The sequence below is a fragment of the Wyeomyia smithii genome, chromosome 2 (genome assembly GCF_029784165.1).
Source record: "Wyeomyia smithii strain HCP4-BCI-WySm-NY-G18 chromosome 2, ASM2978416v1, whole genome shotgun sequence".
Taxonomy (NCBI): Eukaryota; Metazoa; Arthropoda; class Insecta; order Diptera; family Culicidae; genus Wyeomyia; species Wyeomyia smithii.
Window position 1 is genome coordinate 107,595,595 of NC_073695.1, and position 23,807 is coordinate 107,619,401.

The following is a 23,807-nucleotide window of genomic DNA, read 5'->3' on the forward strand; positions in this document are numbered from 1 at the left end:
CTTTATTTTCTTTTGATAATTGCTACAAATACTTAACGTCTAGAATTAAACTGATACATTATTTTTCAGAAAATTAGTCAAGGAATCCAAAAATATAACAAAATATAACATTTTTTTTTGCATTTGAAATATTAAACATTTTGGAGTACATTTCAATATGAATATTAATAATTCCATCATAGTTTTGAGAAAATTCTACCCGAAAAATACATATCACTTCGAGGTATTTTGAGCAAAACTCGAATTTCAGCATTTTAAACGAATAAAATAAAATATGCTCCGATTTACTCTATAAGAGAGACCTGATTTAGTTTGTACAAGTAGTCATCGACTCTCATTCCCGATAGTTATAGAATCAGGAAAGAAATCATGCATAAACAATCATTTTTGGCGAGCAAAAAGTCTTCTGGCCGACTCAAAGTTATCATTTCTCTGTGTATCTTCGAACCACTAGTCCCTTCTGGAATTTATTAGAGAAGGTAATTATCATCGATGTATAATAATTATACCAAGAGATAAAACATAAAGGTTTCTCTATTTATGCATGTTAGGTTTGGTTATGTGAGTGCTGGCAATATGCCCGAAAATCCAACTGGATTGATTAAACTTTGGTTTATTGAATAAGTCGTTCTGCATAAAAATTTTACGTCACTTGTCAATAATCCCGTTCAAATTCCATGCATGATACTCGTCTCTTGAAGTTCTGCAAAAATTCGTTTGAGCTAATTCCGGTTGCTGTGAAATATTTATTTCCTGGACACTTGAAAATCTGTTGGTTCCCGAATATCTGAATGCATTTTTGGGTGATGATTCAAACTGTCTAAGCGGCTGGATGTTACCAATTCTGTCAAATAAAAGAAATGCTTAGATTAAAATATGACCTTCCAGTTGGTCTCGAGGTACGATACTGGCCCAACAAGCCAGTCGTCGCATGCTCGAATCTCAGCTGTAAGTGACCGTTAGAGTCAAAATGACTGTGGCGCTAGCCTTGCAATTGTCCTGTACACTAACGCTGCAAAGTATGTGTCGTATAAACAGAAGGTCGAATTTCAGAAGAAATGTTGTACATGGGCTTTGCTCTTGTATTAAAATTTACATCGGTTGTGCCTGAGTCACAACCGTATGTAGGACCACGTAAAGACAGTTCCCGCAACGGAACATCAAATACTGTTGAGTTGCCATGAATTATGAACTCACTCATAAAAATTTTAAGGCCTCAAAAATAACCGTATGTTTTGATTTCATACTCATTATATGTTTCGTGCAACAGGATCTAGGATTAGATGATGCTCCTTTCTGATAAATGAATGCTACCGTGCTCGAAATGTATATTTCATGCGGGGCAGAAACATCAACTAAAGGCGAAGTTTTAATGATCATGGAATGATAAATTAAGGAAAGCAGCTACACGAGAATTCAACTACTCGCCATATGATTTTGATCGATTCATACTACAAACTTGTGAATTTCATGACTTCTTACCTTCTAGCCACCAGCTGCCTTACTCTTTGCTTTCAAACAAACAGGAAAAATATGATCACACCTAGCAAGCAGTTGCATATGTCCGCCAAGTAGAAGAACCAGTTTTCGCTTTCCGCTGCCCAGGAAACTATTTCGAAAGTCCACGTTATGCCCATTACGATGAAAAGCCGTAGATACAGACTAAACCGATGGCGATCCTTCTCAAAATTACTATGTTGCGGCGAATCATTCCGAAATACTGCTTCCGTTGCACACTTGATTCTAATAATTTGAATTGCAGTTACCGCGAAGAAGTACAAATTCGCTACTACCAGGATCAGCAAAGGAAGGTAAAACTATCCAAATTCAATCCATTTATTCTCTGAAATAAAATTAAGTTTGGAATGTTATTTGGAATGATATATTCAAAAACATGCTAGTGAATACTTACTCCGAAGAAAACAATTCGTCTCTCCAAAACGTGGTCTATAGTCTTCGGGAACCAGCTCAGTGAAGTCAAAGATCAACGCCAGTGCCAGAATCACAATCGGGCTGCCAAAGGCGTATAGCATATAATACAGAAAACACTTGCATTCATTTCTTATCATCACACCACTGCAGATGGTCCAAAATATGTCGAAACACATAACGTTCAACCAGAAGAAGCTCTCCAGAACGGAAAAATACAGCATGTAACCGAGTACACTACAAGGAATCATGGTGCTGTGAAAATTGATGAATAGCAGCACAATGTAGGTCACAGTTAATGCTAAAATGTAGCATATTAGTGATTTTCCGTGAATATTCCGCAGTTCGGGTATACACACGTAGATCAGCAGGGTAGCCACTAGGAAGGGGATGGACAATGCTATTCCTGAAAGAAAAAAAAAAAAAACAACCAAATGTAAAGTGTTGGAAAAATGAACGTCAACACGATTTGAAGAAACATATTTCTTAAGTACCAGACAGGGATAAAATATATGAATATGAGGGCCCAAAAATTTTATTTAAGAAATCTAATTAGTTTGAAATTAACTTATTCTAAGGTTTTATTCATGTTTCTTATTCCACCTGCAAATCAATATGAAGAACAGAAACAAATAGAACGGCCACATTGGGTACATAGAATTATTTATTTCATGGATTTTTTCTACATCAAATCATTACAGAATTAATCAAATTTGCTCTCTCCCCAAATTACGAATTAAAACCTCAATCATTTACAGATAAGCACATCATTAAAGTGGAGAAGTTCTCGGTTTTAAACTCATCGTCATCGTCATGCAGTACAATTCTAATTATCGAGTATATGTTGTAGCTGCGTAAAGCCCGCAAAATATACCACTTGCGCAGATAAGCTTCGTATGGCTGGAAGAGTCGGTGAGAAATTACCGAAAACTTATCACTATTTTTAGAATAAGTTAATCCTTTAGCAATTGTGAGAGGGTGAAATGTCTCGTTCTGGAAAAAAATTACATTACATTACATTCAAACAAAAAGTACTCATGTTTTGTCATTCAAACAGGGGAAAAAACAGGAGTGACAAAGCACAGTTATGGATGCTTTGTAACATAGAATTCCTTCAATAACGAATTTAAAAAATACAACTTCCTTTTTTTCATAACTGTAATCAAACGTTCTGTAGTTCCGCGGTTCGTAATTAATTCCTTCATGTTCAATCTTCCATCACGCGTCTTCGTTCCATCAGTGATATTCACCGAATGCAGGTAATCACATGCTAGTTCACTTTCGCTTTTTAATGAAAAACCCACGTTGAATTAATAATAGTCCTAAGACGAGCAAAACTTCTGCGAGAAGCATTCTTTTAATAACCTCAAACGCCAAAACCTATACGAGTACTGTAACAATACTATCGGCACACCAAAGCACTACAAAAAGACTGGTGATGAGAAGCGCGCGAGTCGAAATGTCTGGTTGCAAAGTATTCATTAATCGCAAATCTGTTCTTTTCATGGTTGTAATCTTCCATTGATCGTGAATGTTGCGTACTCTTACGCTTCGCCAAAAAAAAAAACGATTCATTTCAAGAACGTCTTTATCACTCAATTCAAATTAAACCAAGGGGCTGGCAAGATAGTTTTTGGACGTACCGCTCATAAGAAAACTCTTTTATATACCGTCAAAATTTACTTCGTTTTGTATTGAGACAAAACAAGTTTTCATATTGCGACAAAGTAAGTATTCATATAATCGCGATCATTAGACCAGGGACTACAGATATGGGGATTTTTGGAGTCCTTTGTGCAGATTCGAAAAGAGTTGCAGATTTTGTGCTGTTTTGAGTCTACTTATATTTGCGCAGATTTTCACAAAAATGTGCGAATATTTTGCAAGTTGCAGAAAATTCGCTGATGTAAATGGAATTGAGTTTCTTGTCTCGAACCAACTATCGAAAATTTCCGTCGACGACAATTTTATTATTGTCAAAAATGATATATTCGGGAATGCATAAAGAAATACAACTAACTTCGAAGTTGAAGTGTGAGGAATGTCTGGAAAAGATGGCACTAAAGCACAAAAAAACATCGATGTTTTCTTCAGATAAGTAAAGTATCGAAGATAACTTGATATATTCGATTTGACAAATTCTATATCGTGCTTAAGCCCGTAGTACACTCTTTGACCGAGCGTCAAATATTTGTCACTTTTTGACAGATAAAAATTTGGTCAAAGATAACTCTCCAGTCACTCTCCAATTTTAACATGGAGCAAACACGGGCAAACCATGATGTCATATAAATTTGACCCTTATGACAGAAGGTCAAATATTTGACCATTAGACAAAGAGTGTACTACAGGCTTTAGAAATAGAATACTTATGAACACTTCGAAGAACCACACTAGCGCCTATTTTCTATCAAAATGTTTAATACTACTATAAAAATGTTCATAGACTTTTATTTTCAATTTCGACTGAAGGAGTATGCCAAAAACCACAAGGAAAATTAGGTTTGGTGATGCCGGGAAAACAAATTGCCTTTTTGAATAAATATTATTAAAATTGAATAAACAATGCTAATATCCGTGTGTTAGACTCGAAACAAAGGTTGAGCAACACTTTAACAAAAATGGCAATGGTTATGTTGCTTAGTTTTTTAATTCCTGAAACTCTACGTAAAAATTCATGTTAAAACAAATTACGTTAGGATTCTCTAGTGTCTAAAAGGTTGTAAAAAGTCAAAAATACTTGAAATCCATCTCCATGCATCGTAAGATGTAAATGCACACTAAATGATAACGATAGAATCCCTGCCTACAGCTTCCGAGCCAGGCTTGTGAAAGTTTAATTTACGTAGGCCTAGAATCGCCGGTAATTCCTCATAGTTAACTGATTCATGCGCCAAGACAATATCTCCTCCAATCGTGTATACGATGATCCCCTGTTGCTAAACATGCAATTATCAGTATTATTTGTTAGTAAAGTTCCCCGAACGTAACCGACAGTAACTGTTTTAGAAGCGATCATTTCGCTACGAAATGCATTCCATCTTACTGTTGTCGTATCTGCCAGTAACGGCATCACGTCGGCTTTGTAACCACTGGAACTAACAACAAGATTCCAAATCGAAACTTCGGATAACAAAATTTTTATCCACCGGCTGTCAGTTCTAATTCGTTCAATTCTATGAAGAACCCTTTTGATCAAAAATCGATGTATAACGCCAAAAATAAACAAAATTGGTGGATGTCTTGTTGTTGACATCCTTTTTAATTATTATTGATGCACGCAAAACTTTTCCTTGTTACTTTAGAAGCAATAGCGCAATTGCCTTAAAGGTAACAAACCTATTACTTAAAAGGCAATAAAATTCTTCCCCAGTCAAGTAACAACACATACTGTCATATATTTAGCACGTGTTACGGGAGTTCGACTATCTAATAATGGTCGTTTCAACCACATGCACGATTTGTTCTGTCGAAAACTGGTCCCTTTCCATCTCAAGCACAAAAAAAATCACACACCGTCGCATATGTTGCACATATTACAAGTTTCTTCAATCTCCAATTCATCCGGTGAGCGTGTATTAGTTCGCTCGTTGTATGCATACGGAGTAGAGAAAGAATATGACAAGAGCTGCCAAGCAGCATTTTCCCCGTCATAGAGTATGCAAACGTTGATGATTTCAAAGACTTGAAATGCGTCTTCAAATGACATCACGATCTGTAAACTGCGCTAGAGAAAAACAAAAACATTCGCTTTCTTGCAAGCTATCCAAAAAACATACTCATTGGTTCATGGAAACTCATTTGCACCTGTTTGAAAATACAAAATTCGTGCCCATCCAGAACAATATTCGCAACTTCGGCAACTCTGTTCAGACAGTATAACATATTTTCATTTCAAGTAAACACTGGGGGACGAAACGAAAGTGTTTCTAATTAGACATTTGAGGTTGACGGGTGAGATTCTCATTATGTGTGGATGAAGAGGACAAAAATTAATCTGATCGTTGCATCAATACAAATGCAGCGAGTGAAGTTTTGCTAACACATGCATTGCGGTGCTTGGCTGTATGTTCTCCTGCAGAAACACATACAAGCGTGTGGCCGTCATATTTTTTGTTACTTTTTAGTTGTTACTAATTGTGTATAATGCGCATTCATAAGACACAATAAGTAATAAAAAATTGCCCCAAAGTAATAAAATGTTCCCCGTTTGCGTTGGGTGTGGCTTCAGAAGGCAACATTTGACTCGTGCACAAGTGGATTCGGAATCGTATTAATAAATCCGTCTTCAGTGTCAATGAATCAAAAATCCTAGTGAATTGATGAATTCTCATGTAGGGGAATGGGGGACAATTTCGGACAGAGCTTAAATAAAACGAATGGTACAAATTTCAATCAAACTAAAAATATAAGTAAGTTGGCAGCCCTTCCACCAAGATATACCATATATATAAAAATAGCTCTTGGTTGTTTATTACTTACGAAAACAACACAGTGCCATTTTTCATTCATGTTTTCAAACGTTTGAGCTTAAAGTTGTAAGTATTTTCCTAATTCCTTTGTGAACGATTTAAAAATTTAAGTACACCACCTTAGTTCGTAACTAATATGCAATAAAAAAAACATGATAACATCGGGGAAACAAAGATTTTATTTATTAGATAAAATTAAGATTTGTCTTCGGATGGTGGTGGGGCACTATGGGCACTATCTTTATGTGGAAGAAATAGTTGAAAAACACAAAATTTTTATTAATGTAGAAAAGTTTCTCAACACTGTCCGAAAGTGCCCCAGGACTGTTCGAAACTACCCCACACACGGGGCACATTTGGACAAAAAAAGCAATTTTGAAAAATTCAAATAAATCAATCAAAATCGCATCATCGCACACTACTAACACGCTTATATGATATTCTGGTGTCCAAGCAATATCCAGGATGAATTCAGATTTTTTTTTTCAAAAAAAACAAGAAAATAATGAAAATCATGGTGGAAAAAGTATCCGAATCTGCCCCCCTCTTCCCTACGATTAACTATTTGGTATTGCGCAAGCTACGTCTTATTCACCTTTATATATTTCTGCCGGTACCCGGATAACTGTCCCATAATGAAAAACAGCATGTTGAGAAAACGGCGATTGAATATCATCCGTAAATTTTCTGATTTCCAGCTATTTCAAGCAATTACACCCAAAAACAATGACCAGAACAGTTTCATGGCACCACAAGGTTAACGTTGAGAACAAAATACCATGGGTGGAATTGGTTTTACGTTATATAACTAGAAAAAAAACAATGTGGGACAAAATATGCGGGTACATCTCAAAAGCACTCGCATATTTTGTCCCATCGCATATATATTCAACCAGCAATCGACAGTATAACCGGCTACGTAGATTGTTCTACAGAAAAACATCATTAGTTTAGTTAATTAAATGACATAATTCTATATGCCTAAAATTATTCGATGTACACTAATCTGGAGCAAAATTATATGTATGCAGTTTGTACCACTATGCAGTGGGACTGTAATGCGGGTACTTTTAATATGGGACCAACACAGCTTGGTTTTTTTTTTCAAGTTTTTCCATACTATAGTATCAATTTCAGATTTTTTTGGAAAATATGATAACAATTAAGGCGGTTCCCGATGATAACTCCAAAGTGACAAAAATCAGTATGGGACACTTATGCGGGTACCGGCAGATTTAGCTTTGTCACAAAGAGACTCTAGTGAGTAGTGATATTTTCAAATGTGTAAATTGTGGGGGTAAACACAAATCAAATTTCAATTACTGTCCTGTCAGGTCAAAAATTATTTCTTGCAGGCGGCGTAGGTATTCAAAACAACCTGTTGTCAATAACATTCATGTGGGTAATCAAAAAACTTTCAACACTGTTTAGGCATCACCAGTATTTCCTGTAGGTAATATTTCAAATTTAGAAAACAACAAATTGAAAACAATTAATCCTGCTCAGGCACCACTAGGCATTTCGTATGCTAGTGTCCTGTCAAGTAAAATTTCAAATTCGAACAGCAACAAACCTTTCGTGTTTGTTGTTGAAAAATCAGCCAGTGTTGATTTAGGTAGTCCAACTCCCGAGAAGCTTTACTACCTACCTACCTACCATTTTATTTATTATTTACATTAATGACATGTAGCGAGTTTTACGGTTCTGTGATATTAATTTATTCGCTGATGACACTGTTCTGTTCACTGCAGCGAAGCAACCGATGTAGCACTTCTAAACCAAGATTTACACTATCTAGCAAATTGGTTAAAATTCAAGCAACTAAAGTTAAATATTAGTAAGAAACATTACAAAGTACTTGATAATTTCTTCAGCCAACTCCAGACTAGACGTAAATATTGAAATTCATGGTGAGCCGATTGATCGCGTAAACGAAATAAAGTATGTTGGAGTAATTATTGATGACAAATTAACTTTTAAGTCACACATTGATAATGTCATCAAAAAATGGCCAGAAAATACGGTATCTTGTGCCGGTTAAAGAATGAATTGACTGTTAGTAGTAAAATTCAATTGTACAAGTCAATTATTTCACCACATATAGATTTCTGCTTATCCATTTTATTCCTGGCAAACAATACGCAAATATTGAGATTGCAACGTTTACAAAATAGAATTATGCGATTAATATTAAAATGTAATAGATACACTTCCTTGAGTTTTATGCTGGACGCATTGCGATGGCTTTCTGTGAAGCAAAGAGTATATTTTTCGACAATGGTGTTTCTATATAAAATTTTCAATAATATGTTGCCTCGATATTCAGAGGAAGAGATTTGCACAGGTACAACACTAGAAACGCGGAAGATGCCAGAACACCAAATTTCATTTCTGGAAGATTACAGAACTCTCTGTTGTACAAAGAAATAAACTATTTCAATTCGATGCCCAGGCAAGTAAAACGTGCACCAACAATGACAGAGTTTAAACGGCTTTGTATTTCACACATAAAGTCTGTTTTGTAGACAGCATAGGTTTTATTGTAAATTTATAAAGAAGATTGTTAAATTTAAATATTTTTTAAAATTTATTTGGTACACGTGGTCATATTTTGATCACTTTTTATACCCCCCGTACCCTCCCGTGGTCTTTTGTGGTCTTTTAACCAGACCCCCCCACCCCCCTTGCGACTTTAACCACGTGGTCTTTTTATTTGTCAAGTGCCAAAAATTCGCTTGAATTTTTTAAATTTTTATTATTAATCTTTCAGTACATTCTATATATCTGAAAGGCAAAAGCTTTATTTTTGACTTGGTGACAACAATCAATAATAAGTCAGGAAAAATGACCACGTGGTAATTTCGTTAACACCCCCCCCCACCCCCGTGCGGGGTCTTTCGTGGACTTTTGACAAACCCCCCCGTCCCTCTCTTTATGACCACGTGGTTTAGGAACGGCCCCTTATGTTCATTGATGATGATGGATTTTTTGTTTGAATATAGTTATGTAATAATAAATAGGAGAGTAAAACAAGAGTCGGCTACACATGTTTGAGTCACGCGCGCGTAGACTAACATAGACAATCTTGATGTTGAGTACATCAAGTTTAAACACCTGAAAGCATATCGGGTTGACAAACTGCCTTCCGGTTTATAATATTTTCTAAATTATTTTACTTTCTTTTTAACAATTCATCTGTTTTTACGATTTAAAATAGGGTTTGGAGCAAAAACTGAAAAGGCTTGAGTTTGCCTGTGATATGTAGAGCTCGTTATCGAGAACTATAGTATCATTGGATCTCTCTCGTAGTTCTAGATCGTTATCTAGAACCAATTCTGATTAGTGAACGCCCTTAAACATTGGGTTTATTTCCTATTCAAATCCAGACAATTTTCGGATTGGAAACATTCTGGGTGAGCCTTGGGTTGGAAATTCATCATTTTTTTAAATAAATTTCTGGTAGGTATTCATTTGAAGGGTAACTATGTCTGAAATTAGTAACCAGTCCGTTATTTGTTTGCCAACTGGTTACATTGCATGTTTTTAAAAATCTATACCTATAAAAATGCAGTCCGGTCTGTCTGTCTGTCTGTCTGTCTGTCTGTCTGTCTGTCTGTCTGTCTGTCTGTCTGTCTGTCTGTCTGTCTGTCTGTCTGTCTGTCTGTCTGTCTGTCTGTCTGTCTGTCTGTCTGTCTGTCTGTCTGTCTGTCTGTCTGTCTGTCTGTCTGTCTGTCTGTCTGTCTGTCTGTCTGTCTGTCTGTCTGTCTGTCTGTCTGTCTGTCTGTCTGTCTGTCTGTCTGTCTGTCTGTCTGTCTGTCTGTCTGTCTGTCTGTCTGTCTGTCTGTCTGTCTGTCTGTCTGTCTGTCTGTCTGTCTGTCTGTCTGTCTGTCTGTCTGTCTGTCTGTCTGTCTGTCTGTCTGTCTGTCTGTCTGTCTGTCTGTCTGTCTGTCTGTCTGTCTGTCTGTCTGTCTGTCTGTCTGTCTGTCTGTCTGTCTGTCTGTCTGTCTGTCTGTCTGTCTGTCTGTCTGTCTGTCTGTCTGTCTGTCTGTCTGTCTGTCTGTCTGTCTGTCTGTCTGTCTGTCTGTCTGTCTGTCTGTCTGTCTGTCTGTCTGTCTGTCTGTCTGTCTGTCTGTCTGTCTGTCTGTCTGTCTGTCTGTCTGTCTGTCTGTCTGTCTGTCTGTCTGTCTGTCTGTCTGTCTGTCTGTCTGTCTGTCTGTCTGTCTGTCTGTCTGTCTGTCTGTCTGTCTGTCTGTCTGTCTGTCTGTCTGTCTGTCTGTCTGTCTGTCTGTCTGTCTGTCTGTCTGTCTGTCTGTCTGTCTGTCTGTCTGTCTGTCTGTCTGTCTGTCTGTCTGTCTGTCTGTCTGTCTGTCTGTCTGTCTGTCTGTCTGTCTGTCTGTCTGTCTGTCTGTCTGTCTGTCTGTCTGTCTGTCTGTCTGTCTGTCTGTCTGTCTGTCTGTCTGTCTGTCTGTCTGTCTGTCTGTCTGTCTGTCTGTCTGTCTGTCTGTCTGTCTGTCTGTCTGTCTGTCTGTCTGTCTGTCTGTCTGTCTGTCTGTCTGTCTGTCTGTCTGTCTGTCTGTCTGTCTGTCTGTCTGTCTGTCTGTCTGTCTGTCTGTCTGTCTGTCTGTCTGTCTGTCTGTCTGTCTGTCTGTCTGTCTGTCTGTCTGTCTGTCTGTCTGTCTGTCTGTCTGTCTGTCTGTCTGTCTGTCTGTCTGTCTGTCTGTCTGTCTGTCTGTCTGTCTGTCTGTCTGTCTGTCTGTCTGTCTGTCTGTCTGTCTGTCTGTCTGTCTGTCTGTCTGTCTGTCTGTCTGTCTGTCTGTCTGTCTGTCTGTCTGTCTGTCTGTCTGTCTGTCTGTCTGTCTGTCTGTCTGTCTGTCTGTCTGTCTGTCTGTCTGTCTGTCTGTCTGTCTGTCTGTCTGTCTGTCTGTCTGTCTGTCTGTCTGTCTGTCTGTCTGTCTGTCTGTCTGTCTGTCTGTCTGTCTGTCTGTCTGTCTGTCTGTCTGTCTGTCTGTCTGTCTGTCTGTCTGTCTGTCTGTCTGTCTGTCTGTCTGTCTGTCTGTCTGTCTGTCTGTCTGTCTGTCTGTCTGTCTGTCTGTCTGTCTGTCTGTCTGTCTGTCTGTCTGTCTGTCTGTCTGTCTGTCTGTCTGTCTGTCTGTCTGTCTGTCTGTCTGTCTGTCTGTCTGTCTGTCTGTCTGTCTGTCTGTCTGTCTGTCTGTCTGTCTGTCTGTCTGTCTGTCTGTCTGTCTGTCTGTCTGTCTGTCTGTCTGTCTGTCTGTCTGTCTGTCTGTCTGTCTGTCTGTCTGTCTGTCTGTCTGTCTGTCTGTCTGTCTGTCTGTCTGTCTGTCTGTCTGTCTGTCTGTCTGTCTGTCTGTCTGTCTGTCTGTCTGTCTGTCTGTCTGTCTGTCTGTCTGTCTGTCTGTCTGTCTGTCTGTCTGTCTGTCTGTCTGTCTGTCTGTCTGTCTGTCTGTCTGTCTGTCTGTCTGTCTGTCTGTCTGTCTGTCTGTCTGTCTGTCTGTCTGTCTGTCTGTCTGTCTGTCTGTCTGTCTGTCTGTCTGTCTGTCTGTCTGTCCGTCTGTCTGTCTGTCTGTCTGTCTGTCTGTCTGTCTGTCTGTCTGTCTGTCTGTCTGTCTGTCTGTCTGTCTGTCTGTCCGTCTGTCTGTCTGTCTGTCTGTCTGTCTGTCTGTCTGTCTGTCTGTCTGTCTGTCTGTCTGTCTGTCTGTCTGTCTGTCTGTCTGTCTGTCCGTCTGTCTGTCTGTCTGTCTGTCTGTCTGTCTGTCTGTCTGTCTGTCTGTCTGTCTGTCCGTCTGTCTGTCTGTCTGTCTGTCTGATCCATATAGGCTCGAAAACTACCGAACCGATCGACGTGAAAATTTGTATGTAGGGGTTTTAGGGGCCAAGAGAGGTTCCTGTGATGGTTTGAGACCCCTCCCTCTTGCTTGAAGGGAGGGGTCTCATACAAACGAAATACAAATTTCGGCACATCTCAAAAACTAACCAAGCAAATGGAACCAAATTTGGCATGTGGATGTTTTTAGGAGTAACAAATATGTACATATTAGTTCGACACCCCTCCCTCTTCTGGAAGGGTGGGGTTCCATACAAATGAAACACAAGTTCCTCCACATCTCGAGAACTAACCAAGCAATAGAACCAAATTTGGTAGGTAGTTGTTTTTAGGGGTAACAAATATATCCCTAATGGTTTGACACCCCTCCGTCTTCTACAAGGGAGGGTTTCCATACAAATGAAACACGAATTTCGCACAGCTCGAGAACCAATCAGCCAAATACAACCAAATTTAGTATGTGAATGTTTTTAGAGGCAACAAATACAGTCGAATCGCTCTATAACGACAACGCAAGGGACCGTCGTTATGGAGAAATGTCGCAAAAAAACGAATCAGTTTTATGAATAGGAAGCAGAAGGGACCATTGAGAATGTCGCTATAGAGAGATTTGTCGCTATATGAATTGTCGTAATAGAGTGATTCGACTGTATGCCCATTAAGGTTTGACTCCCCTCCTTCTTCTGGAGTTCCATACAAATGAAACACAAATTTCTGCTTATCTCGAGAACTAACCAACTAATTGGAACCAAATTTGGCAGGTGAATGTTTTTGGGGGTAGCAAATATATCCATAATGGTTTGACACCTCTCCCTCTTCTATAAGGGAGGGGTCCCATACAAATGATACTCAAATTTCGCACAGCTAGAGAACCAATCAAGCAAATATAACCAAATTTGGCAAGTGAATGTTTTCAGGTGTAACAAACATGTCCATAATGTTTTGACACCCTTCTTTCTTCTGGCATATCTCCAAATACCATTTCGAAATCTAAGATGGCGACTTCAGGTTTCAGAAAAACTGCGGCAAATGACCAAATACCACCCAATATGCATATTTACGGAATTGTTACAATGCACAGAAGCCACAAATCGACCTATCGACCTCAGACAACATTTTGAATTGTAAGCTAGCGACTTCCGGTGTCTGGAAAACAGTCGAAAATTACCAAATACCACCCAATATGAGTGTTTCTTTAACCAAAATGACGCTCAGAGACCAAAAACTGTCCCCTAATGCCATTTTAAAATTCAAGTAGCGACTTCCGGTTTCCGAAAAACAGCGGCAAATGACCAAATAACACCCAATATGGGTATTTCCGGAATTGTTATGATGCACTGACCACAAATCGATCTCAGAAAACATTTTGAATTTTAAGATGGCAACTTCCGGTGTCTGGAAAACAGCCGAAAATGATCAAATAACATCCAATATGGGTGTTTCTTCAACCAGAATGTCGCACAGTGACCAGAAATTGTCTCCAAATCCCATTTTGAAATCCAATATGGCGACCTCCGGTCTCCGAAAATCAGCCCAATCCGCACAAGTGTCACAAATTACATAAACTTTTTGTCTCAATATTGTCCCCCAAACGTTTTAAAAAGATATGGAAGTAGTTTTTGTAATAGAGTAACTATTACTTTTTATAGACAAACTTGTGTAAATTTTCTTACAAAGGACACTAAAGCTATGATCAAGAAACCAAATATTTCCTATTTTTGTCTCTGTGACAATTAAATTACAATTTATTAGTGTTTCTCTTAAGAGTCACAGAAAGATTTAATTTGTTTTGGAAGCATAAGTATTTTTTTTTTTCATAAGGTAGTCACGGTGTTATTTTGAAGAACAAAATATATTTTGTCTTAGAATAGTCACCAAATCGTTAAGAGGTACGAATGAATGTTTTTTAATAAATTCATGGTGACATATCATAGGAATAGTTTTTCCAGTTAGTCACTGTGACCCTCGTGAGAAAACATACATCACATATACATCAAAAGTTTTGTTTAAAAAAAATTGTGGCTTTTTAAAAAACTTATAAGTTTTTAGCATTGCCTCGGTGACTTTGATAGTTACCTCTTTTAGTTTGAGTAAATATTAGGAAAAGTAAACATTTTGCTTTGACCGACAAATGTTACTGCTTGGTCACCGTGACTTTTGTAAGCAGATATGTGTCAAATGTTGTTAAAGAAGAATATGTGATCCTTTTTAAAAATATCTTATTAACATTGTCACATGAATTCAAGTAATTAACCTTTTTCAATCAAGTAACAAAGAAAATATTAGTACAATATGGAGGGAATATGTCCTCAGTCCAACGTTCGATTAGTATAGTCCCCGTATTAATTGATCTTCATTAAAGAATCTAGAAATGATCACTCTCGAAAACAATTAGTCTTTTTAGAGAGTTCACCAAAAATTATTGGTGACGAATACCTTTAGTTTTTTGGTTCATCAAGATGGGGGCGATGATTACTGAAAACATTAAATGTGAATGTTACAAAATTATAACATAATATGATTTGTAAATTTTCCTCTAAAATTTTCATATATTTTGTAACAATGTTAAACCAGAAGTTGCATCCGAACAGAAATATGATTAAAAAGAGGAATGAATATTTTTTTTTTGTTTCCGGAATATTTAAAATTTTTTGAACATTATCTAATCCTAGTTTTTCTGAGGGCACATGAAAATTTTAAGGGGTAGACGGTATACTTTCACCACGAAAATGGAAATGTATTTGGAAAAGACTTAAGGCATTTATCGCAATTTCAACTTGTTGTATGTCATTAGTTTATATGCACACATTCAGTCATTTCTAATTTGGTCACGACTGTAATAATTTATTCTAGAACTTTGTCACGAAAAATATTCATGAATGTATTGATGAAAATACGACTCGCGGTGACAATTCGAAAATAAGAAACGTTTCTGGTTTCTCCTATAAATATCCCCAAGTTGTTAATACGATAAAGCAGAATATTTCTAACAAACCACTTTGTGACAATTACTAAAAGTTTGTATAAGGCTCTAAGCTCCGTCTTTTCAACGCTTTTTCAGCATTCCTGACAATTTTCAGAACATATTCTTCATACAAATATAAATCTTCTCTAAAAGGTCACCAACATGTCATTTGTGGGAACTGGGAGTGGCATATGACCAGATACCACCCAATATGGGTATTTCCGGAATTGATGATGCACTGAAGCCACAAATCGACCCATCGACCTCAGACAACATTTTGAACTGTAAGATGGCGACTTCCGGTGTCTGGAAAACAGCCGAAAATTACAAATACCACCCAATAGGAGTGTTTCTTAATCCAGAATGACGCTCAGAGGCCAAAAACTGTCCCCAATGCCATTTTGAAATTTAAGATGGCGACTTCCGGTTTTTGAAAAACAGCGGCAAATGATCAAATACCACCCAATATGCGTATCTTCGGGATTGTTATGATGCACTGTAGCTACAAATCGACCTATCGACCTCAGACAACATATTGAATAAGATGGCGACTTCCGGTGTCTGGAAAACAGCAAAAAATGACAAAATACCACCCAATATGAGTGTTTCTTAATCCTGAATGACGCTCAGGGGTCAGAAAATGTCTCCAAATGCCATTTTTAAATCCAAGATGGCGACTCACGGTTTCTGAAAAATAGCCTGAAGTGACCAAATATGTGTATCACCGGATCCAGAATGATGCAAGGAGCTAAAAATTTACCTCAGACACCAGTTTGAATTGTAAAATGGCATCTTCTGGGAAACAGCCGGAAATAACCGAATATTTCTGCAAATGGATATTTCCGTAATCGAAATGATGTATAGAAGCCAAGCATTGACCCTGGACACCATTTCGAATTCGAAGATGACCACTTTCAGTTTCTAAAAAACAACGAAAATAACTGAAATGCATTCAATATAATTCCGGAATAGAGGTGATGTACAAAAGCCAAGAGTCGAGGATGTTGTCATTCCGATAATGAATATGAATCAATCAATCAATCAATCAATGAGTTTGAAATGTTTAAAATTATTAAATTGAACACTAAAATAGGCGAGACGAAGTTTGCCGGGTCAGCTAGTATCTCATATAGATAAATCGTCCAGCTCAAACCGATGTATGGGTATGAGGTGGGACCATCATCATCATTTACTTTTTGCTTTATTACCTAAAACAATCCATGCTGCAGTTAATGTCCGCTCTGTTGAGCTGTAACTCGATGCACGAAGCTGTTCAGGTAGGTATAAAATTTACAACTGAAATTGTTATAAAATTGAAGTTCAGCAATAACTTTAAATAATTTTGTCAATTTTCCAAATTGAAATGCTCGCTCTTTAAAAGTGAGAGAAGATTATCTTTTTAATTTTTCAACAGTCCATGATGTGCATATAGCAGTTGTGACTGAAACGCTTTTGAAGCCTAAACTAAAAAGAAATCACAATTATATTTGTGTTCACAGTTTCGAAAGAGTTGAGTTGCAATAGTCATCCACCGTCCACCGAATAAAACATCGTGTTATGCCCCATCTTGAAACGAAGGTTATTGAATGTTTAGGAATTAAAATTGAAACAGATATTGGCATTTTATTTATAGCTGCAGTGTGTTTACTTTTTCAATGCACTGGTGAGCAGAAAAATCATTTCAAGGGAGATTTACAAAAACTTACGAGAAATAAATCTAAATTTTTTATCATCGGTGATTTTAATGCAAAACATCGATCATGAAATAATGCACAAAGCAATTCCAATGGAAAAATATTGTTTAACGATTGGTCGGCTGGATTGAAGTCAGTTTTATTTCCAAATCGTCCTACATGTTTTTCTCTTGTCAGGAATCCATCCACAATTGATTTGGTATTAACAAATCAAAGTCGTTCATGCAGTGATTTATTAACCCATGCTGGTTTTGATTCTGATCATCGTCCTATAACTTTTTCCATATCCCGTGAAACCCGTAGGTATGTGTTTAATTATCACAAGGCCAATTGGGATCGATATCGTACCACGATCAAAGAAAGCTTGAATTGTGATATTGTTTTACAAAATAGTGCTGATATTGACGGATTTGTGCAGTTTAATTTTCAATACCCGGAATTTATCAGTTCCTAAGGCTAGAGTGAAATTTAATACACCAATTATTGATAACGAGCTTCAACTTCTTATACGTTTGAAGAACATACGGATACAACAATATCAAAGATTTCGTGATCCTGCTTTGAAAGTTATTCTTAAAGATTTACAAACGGAAATTGAACATAGATTCACTCTTCTGCTAAATGAAAATTTCATGAGAGAAGTTGAACAACTACTCCAAACCTATATTCCAAACCTTTCTGGAAGCTTTCGAAGGTTCTTAAGAAACCTTCAAAGCCCGTTCCAGTCCTCAAAGATGATGACCACATTTCTTACGAATGAACAAAAAGCTCAAAAACTTGCTCAGCAGTTCGAGAGTATTCATAATTTCAATTTGAACGTAATGAGTCCTATTGAAAATGAAGTATCACAAAAGTATGATCACCACTAAAAAATTTCTTTCTGAAGAGGTACTGGAAACAAACTTGAATGAGATACAAACTATTATCAAGAACTCAAGATCAAGAACGCAGCTCCCCAGCGTAGCTGCAAGTTTACAGAGTCCGCTTTGTCATGCGGATCGAATCTTAGTAGAACCAGGCCATCCGATGTCAAAAAGGACTTTAAGTATGGGTTTATTCTCGGGCTTCCCACCAGTTACCCTTCCTATACGCTGAAATCTACAATGCCATTGCGTGACTTCCTCTTAACAAAAAATAAGTCCCTCTCATCAATAAAACTGAATAAAATATCAAGAACTTCGAAACATGAAAGCACCAGGAGATAATGGGTAATTTTAATTATTTTTCAAAAGACTTCCCAAAAGCTCTTTAAATTTCTTGATGAGAATTTTAAACAGATGCTTTGAATTAGCATATTTTCCCTCAAAATGGAAAAATGCCAAAGTCACTCCAATTTTAAAATCTGGAAAAATCCAGCTGAAGCATCAAGTTATCGTCCAATTAATCTATTCTTTTTATAAGCAAACTTTTTGAAAGAATACTTCTTATTTGAATGATGACACATATTAATGAAAAGTCAATTTTTGCAAATGAGCAGTTTGGATTCTGCCATGGGCATTCGACTCATCAATTACATAGAGTAACTAATATGATTCGAGCCAATAAATCTGAAGGTTATTCCACTGAAGCTGCTCTTCTAGACATCGAAAAAGCATTCGACAGTGTTTGTCATGAAGGTTTGATAGCTAAAATGTCCAATTTTCGTTTTCCTCTTCACATCACAAGCATGATTCAAACTTACTTGACTGACCGCACTCTTCAGGTTAACTATTTAAATGGTAAATCTGATAGATTGCCTGTTAGAGCTTGTGTACCTCAAGAAAGTATCTTGAGTCCAGTGTTATATAATATTTTTACTTCTGATCTCCCTGATTTACCACCAGGATGTGAAAAATCTCTGTTTTGTGACGATACAAGCATTTCCGTAAAAAGAAAAAGCATTCGTGTCATATGCAGTAGGCTGCAAGAAATGGAAGATTTCTCCTAATGCTTGAAACACTATTAATTATTTTTCCTCAAAAATCAATAGTTTTCTCAAACCTACGAATAATCATGTTGTTAAAATGGAGTTGCAATCTCAAATTGATCTGATCAAGTTAAATACTTATTGCTAATTTATGATAAAAATCTTACTTTCAAGGAGCACATTGAGAATATCCAAACAAAGTGCCATAGATATGTAAAATGTTCGTATCCCCTTATCAACGGAAATTCTAGACTTTGTCTCAGGAAAAAACTGTTACTTTACAAACAAATATTCAGACCAGCAATGTTATATGCAGTCTCCATCTGGACAAGTTTATTGTGCAACCAGAAAAAAAGATGCTTCAAAGGATTCAGAATAAACCTCTGAAAATGATATTGAAGCGTTCTCGCTGGTTTAGCACGAATGAACTACACATACTTACTAATGTGGAAACATTAGAAAATATGTCAATCCAAATTATCAATTAGTTCCAACAAAAATCGTTTCAATCCTCAATCACAACGATTAACTCTCTTTATAGTTAGTGAGATAGGTGTAAGATTAGGTGAAGGTTTCAAGTTATTTTTTTTTTACTTGACAAGTAGGTTGACAATATTTCAACAATTATTTTATACTCTGAAAGCAATTACAATCTTTTTATAAAATAAAATGTCAAATATATGTAATAGTGTTGATATGTCACCGTTCGTGGCAGAACACACAATTAAAATTCTGAATAAATATTAGTAAATAATTAGTTCATCACAAAACATCTGGTTATAACGAACCACGCATACTGCGTTTATACGATTTACTCGAATTAAAAGCTGTGATCGTAGCTCTGCTTCTGCTCGGAATAAAATGGACATTAGTCATTGACTGGGATGAAGAGGTTTCCTTAGTAGAGGTAGTATAGTTATAGTAGCAAAGGAGAAATACTATTGCACTACTTTTCAAATGCATCTGAAATAGCGTATAACTCTGTTAGGGGTAAGCGGAGTAAGACCGCCCCCTTAAGCAATTTTGTTTAAGAAAAAAAAGTTGCGGCTGCAATTTCATTTTTTCTTCGCTAAGAGATTCTTCTATTAACCTGCATTTAAAAAATAAGAACTCAAATATTTTTGTTTATTTTCCAGTTCTTTTTTTTTCAATTTTAAAAAATCATTGAAAATGTGCAGATGTTTTTCGTGCGGAGTAAGCCCGCCCACCAGCGGGGTAAGATCGCCCACCATTTTTTGAGGATAAAAAATATGTTCTTAGGGTCAAAACAGTTGATGTTGTCGGTATAGTGTCTTTGACAAAGTTGTAACTGGTATTTTTTTCTTTTTGAATAAAATATATACTGTGAAAAATCTAAAAAAAAATTTTTTTTCTAAGTTTCAACTTATTTTGTTTTTTGATTATCTAAGTTCAAATCAATGTTTAGGTAAGTTTTTGTGGTTTTCAAAATAAACAGGTTTTCCAGAATTGGGGTTTTTCAAGATATTCAATTTATAATAATTATTATTTTTTTAATTCATATTTTCAATCTTTTTTTTTTTTTTTTGAAGAACAAAATTACCAACGGCTCTATCCATCAAACAAACCGCCCAAAAAATTTCTTTACAAAATTGGAGCTATTAATATTTCTATGATCCATGATCCAACAACCATCAAATTTTAGCTTATCTTTTGTAGATTTTGCAGGCAAAAACATGTTCTTTTAAAATTTGAAAAAAAAAATTTAATCCTATTTTTATATCTTTTCTCCAAATTTATTTAAGAGTGTGTACTTTTTTCGGAAGTAAAAAACTACCATTTTTAAATCTGCCGGAGATGTCACACCACACATTATTTTTGTTCATTAATACCATTTTTACACAAATTTACTTTTTTCAAAAATTAGTCGCGTTAAAAAAATATTACTAGAAAAGCTTCAACCAAATCGAAAATGGTCGATTAACCTCAATGTCTTATGTGGCTTGAAATTGCTTTACTGATCCTGTAAATATTCTCTTTGTAGTGTCGAGGCATTTGGGTCTGGAAGTAAAACAACAAACAGTTGTATACATGGCGGTTTTACCCCCAGTGGAACATTTTCATGTTTCACCGAAAAAGTAGTCAAAATTACAAAATTACTCACGGTCTTCGATATTTCCGAAAAAAGACAGATTCAAGCAAGCAATTAAACATATATTCACGAACAAAACAACTCTGCCGGAGATGTCACACCGATCAAATAAACCGTCCTGGCTCTAAAATTATTTTTGTTCATTAATACCATTTTTACACAAATTTACTTTTTTCAAAAATTAGTCGCGTTAAAAAAATATTACTAGAAAAGCTTCAACCAAATCGAAAATGGTCGATTAACCTCAATGTCTTATGTGGCTTGAAATTGCTTTACTGATCCTGTAAATATTCTCTTTGTAGTGTCGAGGCATTTGGGTCTGGAAGTAAAACAACAAACAGTTGTATACATGGCGGTTTTACCCCCAGTGGAACATTTTCATGTTTCACCGAAAAAGTAGTCAAAATTACAAAATTACTCACGGTCTTCGATATTTCCGAAAAAAGACAGATTCAAGCAAGCAATTAAACGTATATTCACGAACAAAACAACAGATTTTTAAACAGAAAAACCTTAAGTCCCGTTGCCGCAAAACAATAGCGCATTGACTGGTTGCCAGCTGAAAGGTTGTTTTTGATTATTTCTGTGACCGTTCGCGCACTATCAAAACAGAAAAGGGTGCAAAATGTTATGTAATTATTCTGTAATTGATACGTAAAATTTTTTTTTTTCAATCATTATATCGCTTGATAGCAAAACTACGGTGGGCGGTTTTACCCCGCAGGGCGGTCTTACCCTGTTTACCCCTATATACGTTCGAACCCTTGGAGAAATTAAGATCGAAATGTTGGGACTAATATCTCGTGCTAGCCCACATCAAACGTGTAGCGTTTTCAGTTAAGGTGTTACGGTACATTCCCAAATACTAAAGTAACGCAGTTTTTTTGTATTATAGTATTAACAAACTTGAACTATTGGCATTTACTTCATCCCCAATCTGACTTGAAAATTCTAGTCAGGTAGTACCCTGTGAATATTATAGTTAATATTGCTTGAAAGAATTGTGAATGATACTTATAGTGACGCCACCGAAAAGTTGGAACTATCGTCTGTCAAAACAAGTTATCACATTTTTTTAATTAGCATCCTCTGTCCAGTTTTTCATAATTAGCATCCATTAACTTTCTGTTCCAGTTTTGATGCGACTTTAGCCAGTCTCTTCAGCACAGTCCATATCTAAAAAGATCTCATAGATTTTTATTAATATTAATGTCAGTGCATTTAAAAAATTTGCCAAGATGTGGATCTTTATTCGTGTTGAGCAATTCCTCAAAAAAACGGGCAACCATGAATTCCCCATCGACCATTTTTTTATTTGGTTGAACTTGATATAGGCAAAAGATGTCACTTTGTGCTATTTGTTTATTTTTTTGGAATACGACTCATTTATGAGAAGCTATTGAAAAATGCTAATTTGGGAAGGTATTGATGATAACAAATATTTTTAGGGTAAAAACGATGTGTTTGATCGGTGGACTGATAAATATTATAAGATTCGTGAGTTTCTTTTTTTTTTCTTCAAAAGAACTTATTTAAAACTATCACAGTACTTCTTACAAAAACATTTCAACTATAATAGGTTTTTATAATGAGGTGCCTTTCTATTTTTAATGAAAACATGAAAATCCTTACCGCTAATTTTAGCTATCCCAATGCTATCCTCTGGACAAAAAAACAAATCCGCTGCCTCTTCTTCATTGTGGACATGCAAGCAATACTCTTTCTGCTTAATTTCCACCGCTCCAAACGAATGTACAAAACCGGTCTAAAAACCAACAATAACACATTGAGACAAAAAATTTTATCGTAGTAGGGTAAGTAATTAACTAACCCGGTTCATTTTCCATTCACTTAAGTCCGCGTACGTTGCGACACAATCGGGAACACGCAGCGCCTTGAACAAATTTGGGTCAGTTGCTAGATCGACAAGTTCACCTGAAACGTTGACGCGCACTTCCAAAGGCTCATTTCGACACGATGGATACGAGGAATTGTACAAAATGTTTTTTTCTGAACAGCACATATAGAAGCAAGATTTTACACGACAAACACACCCGCGAACGTGGTTTGATGCTTGAACTTTCTGCCCACTACTGTCATAAACGTATTCTAACGTTCCGTAGTTTTGCGGTTCATAAATAATACCCTCATGTTCTTTCTTTCCGTCGCTAGTCTTCACACCATCTGTGATGTCCACCGAGTCCAAGAAATCACATGGCAGTTTACTTTCACTTCTAATAAAGAACCACCGTTGAGTTGTTAACAGTCCCAAGACGAGCAACACATCCGCGAGAAACATTGTTTAAGTAACCGCGAGCGCCTAATCCTCTGTGGCTACTGTAACAATTTAATCGAGACTAAACTGCACAACGAAGTGACTGGTGATGAGGAGCATGGGAGTCGAAATACCTGGTTGAAAAATATTCATCACAAACCTGTTGTTGTTTCCATGGTTATAACTCTTCTTCCTGTGGTCGTGAATGTTGTGTATGTCAACGCATCGCCAAAAAAAAAAAGGTTCATTTCTAGAACGCCTTTGTTACTCAATTCTTATAGAACCAAGAAGGTAACAAATAACTATCTCTGTAGTGCCGTGAAACGTAGGACTATGTTTTGTTTTCTATACATTTTACATTCTACACATTCTACAAAAGTAAAATAAGAAATCATTAGAATATTAGGTTTGACCTAAAGCAATAGTAACACTATGATTTACAATAATAAATATGCGATTGGATAGATGAATTTCGTGTTAATTTTGTAATATATCAATAATCATTATTACTCTATTGCTCAGCACTGAAAAGTGAACTTTCCATGTCGATTTCCGCGTACAATAAACCAATCACAAGCCCCCCAAGCATACAACCCTAAATTGCCATACTGGAG

General features: G+C 36.6%; 1 protein-coding gene across 1 annotated transcript; it reads right to left on the minus strand.

The window, feature by feature from the left end:
• Positions 1–285: 285 nt before the first annotated feature.
• LOC129719801 (G-protein coupled receptor Mth2-like) lies at positions 286–23,217 on the minus strand. The gene is made up of 5 exons (XM_055671207.1): positions 22,750–23,217; positions 22,551–22,683; positions 1,913–2,335; positions 1,483–1,843; positions 286–844 (listed from the first exon to the last, which is right to left on the minus strand). Exons 1-4 carry the CDS (start codon positions 23,215–23,217, stop codon positions 1,818–1,820), a joined length of 1,050 nt encoding a protein of 349 aa, XP_055527182.1. The 3' UTR covers positions 286–844; positions 1,483–1,817.
• Positions 23,218–23,807: the final 590 nt, after the last annotated feature.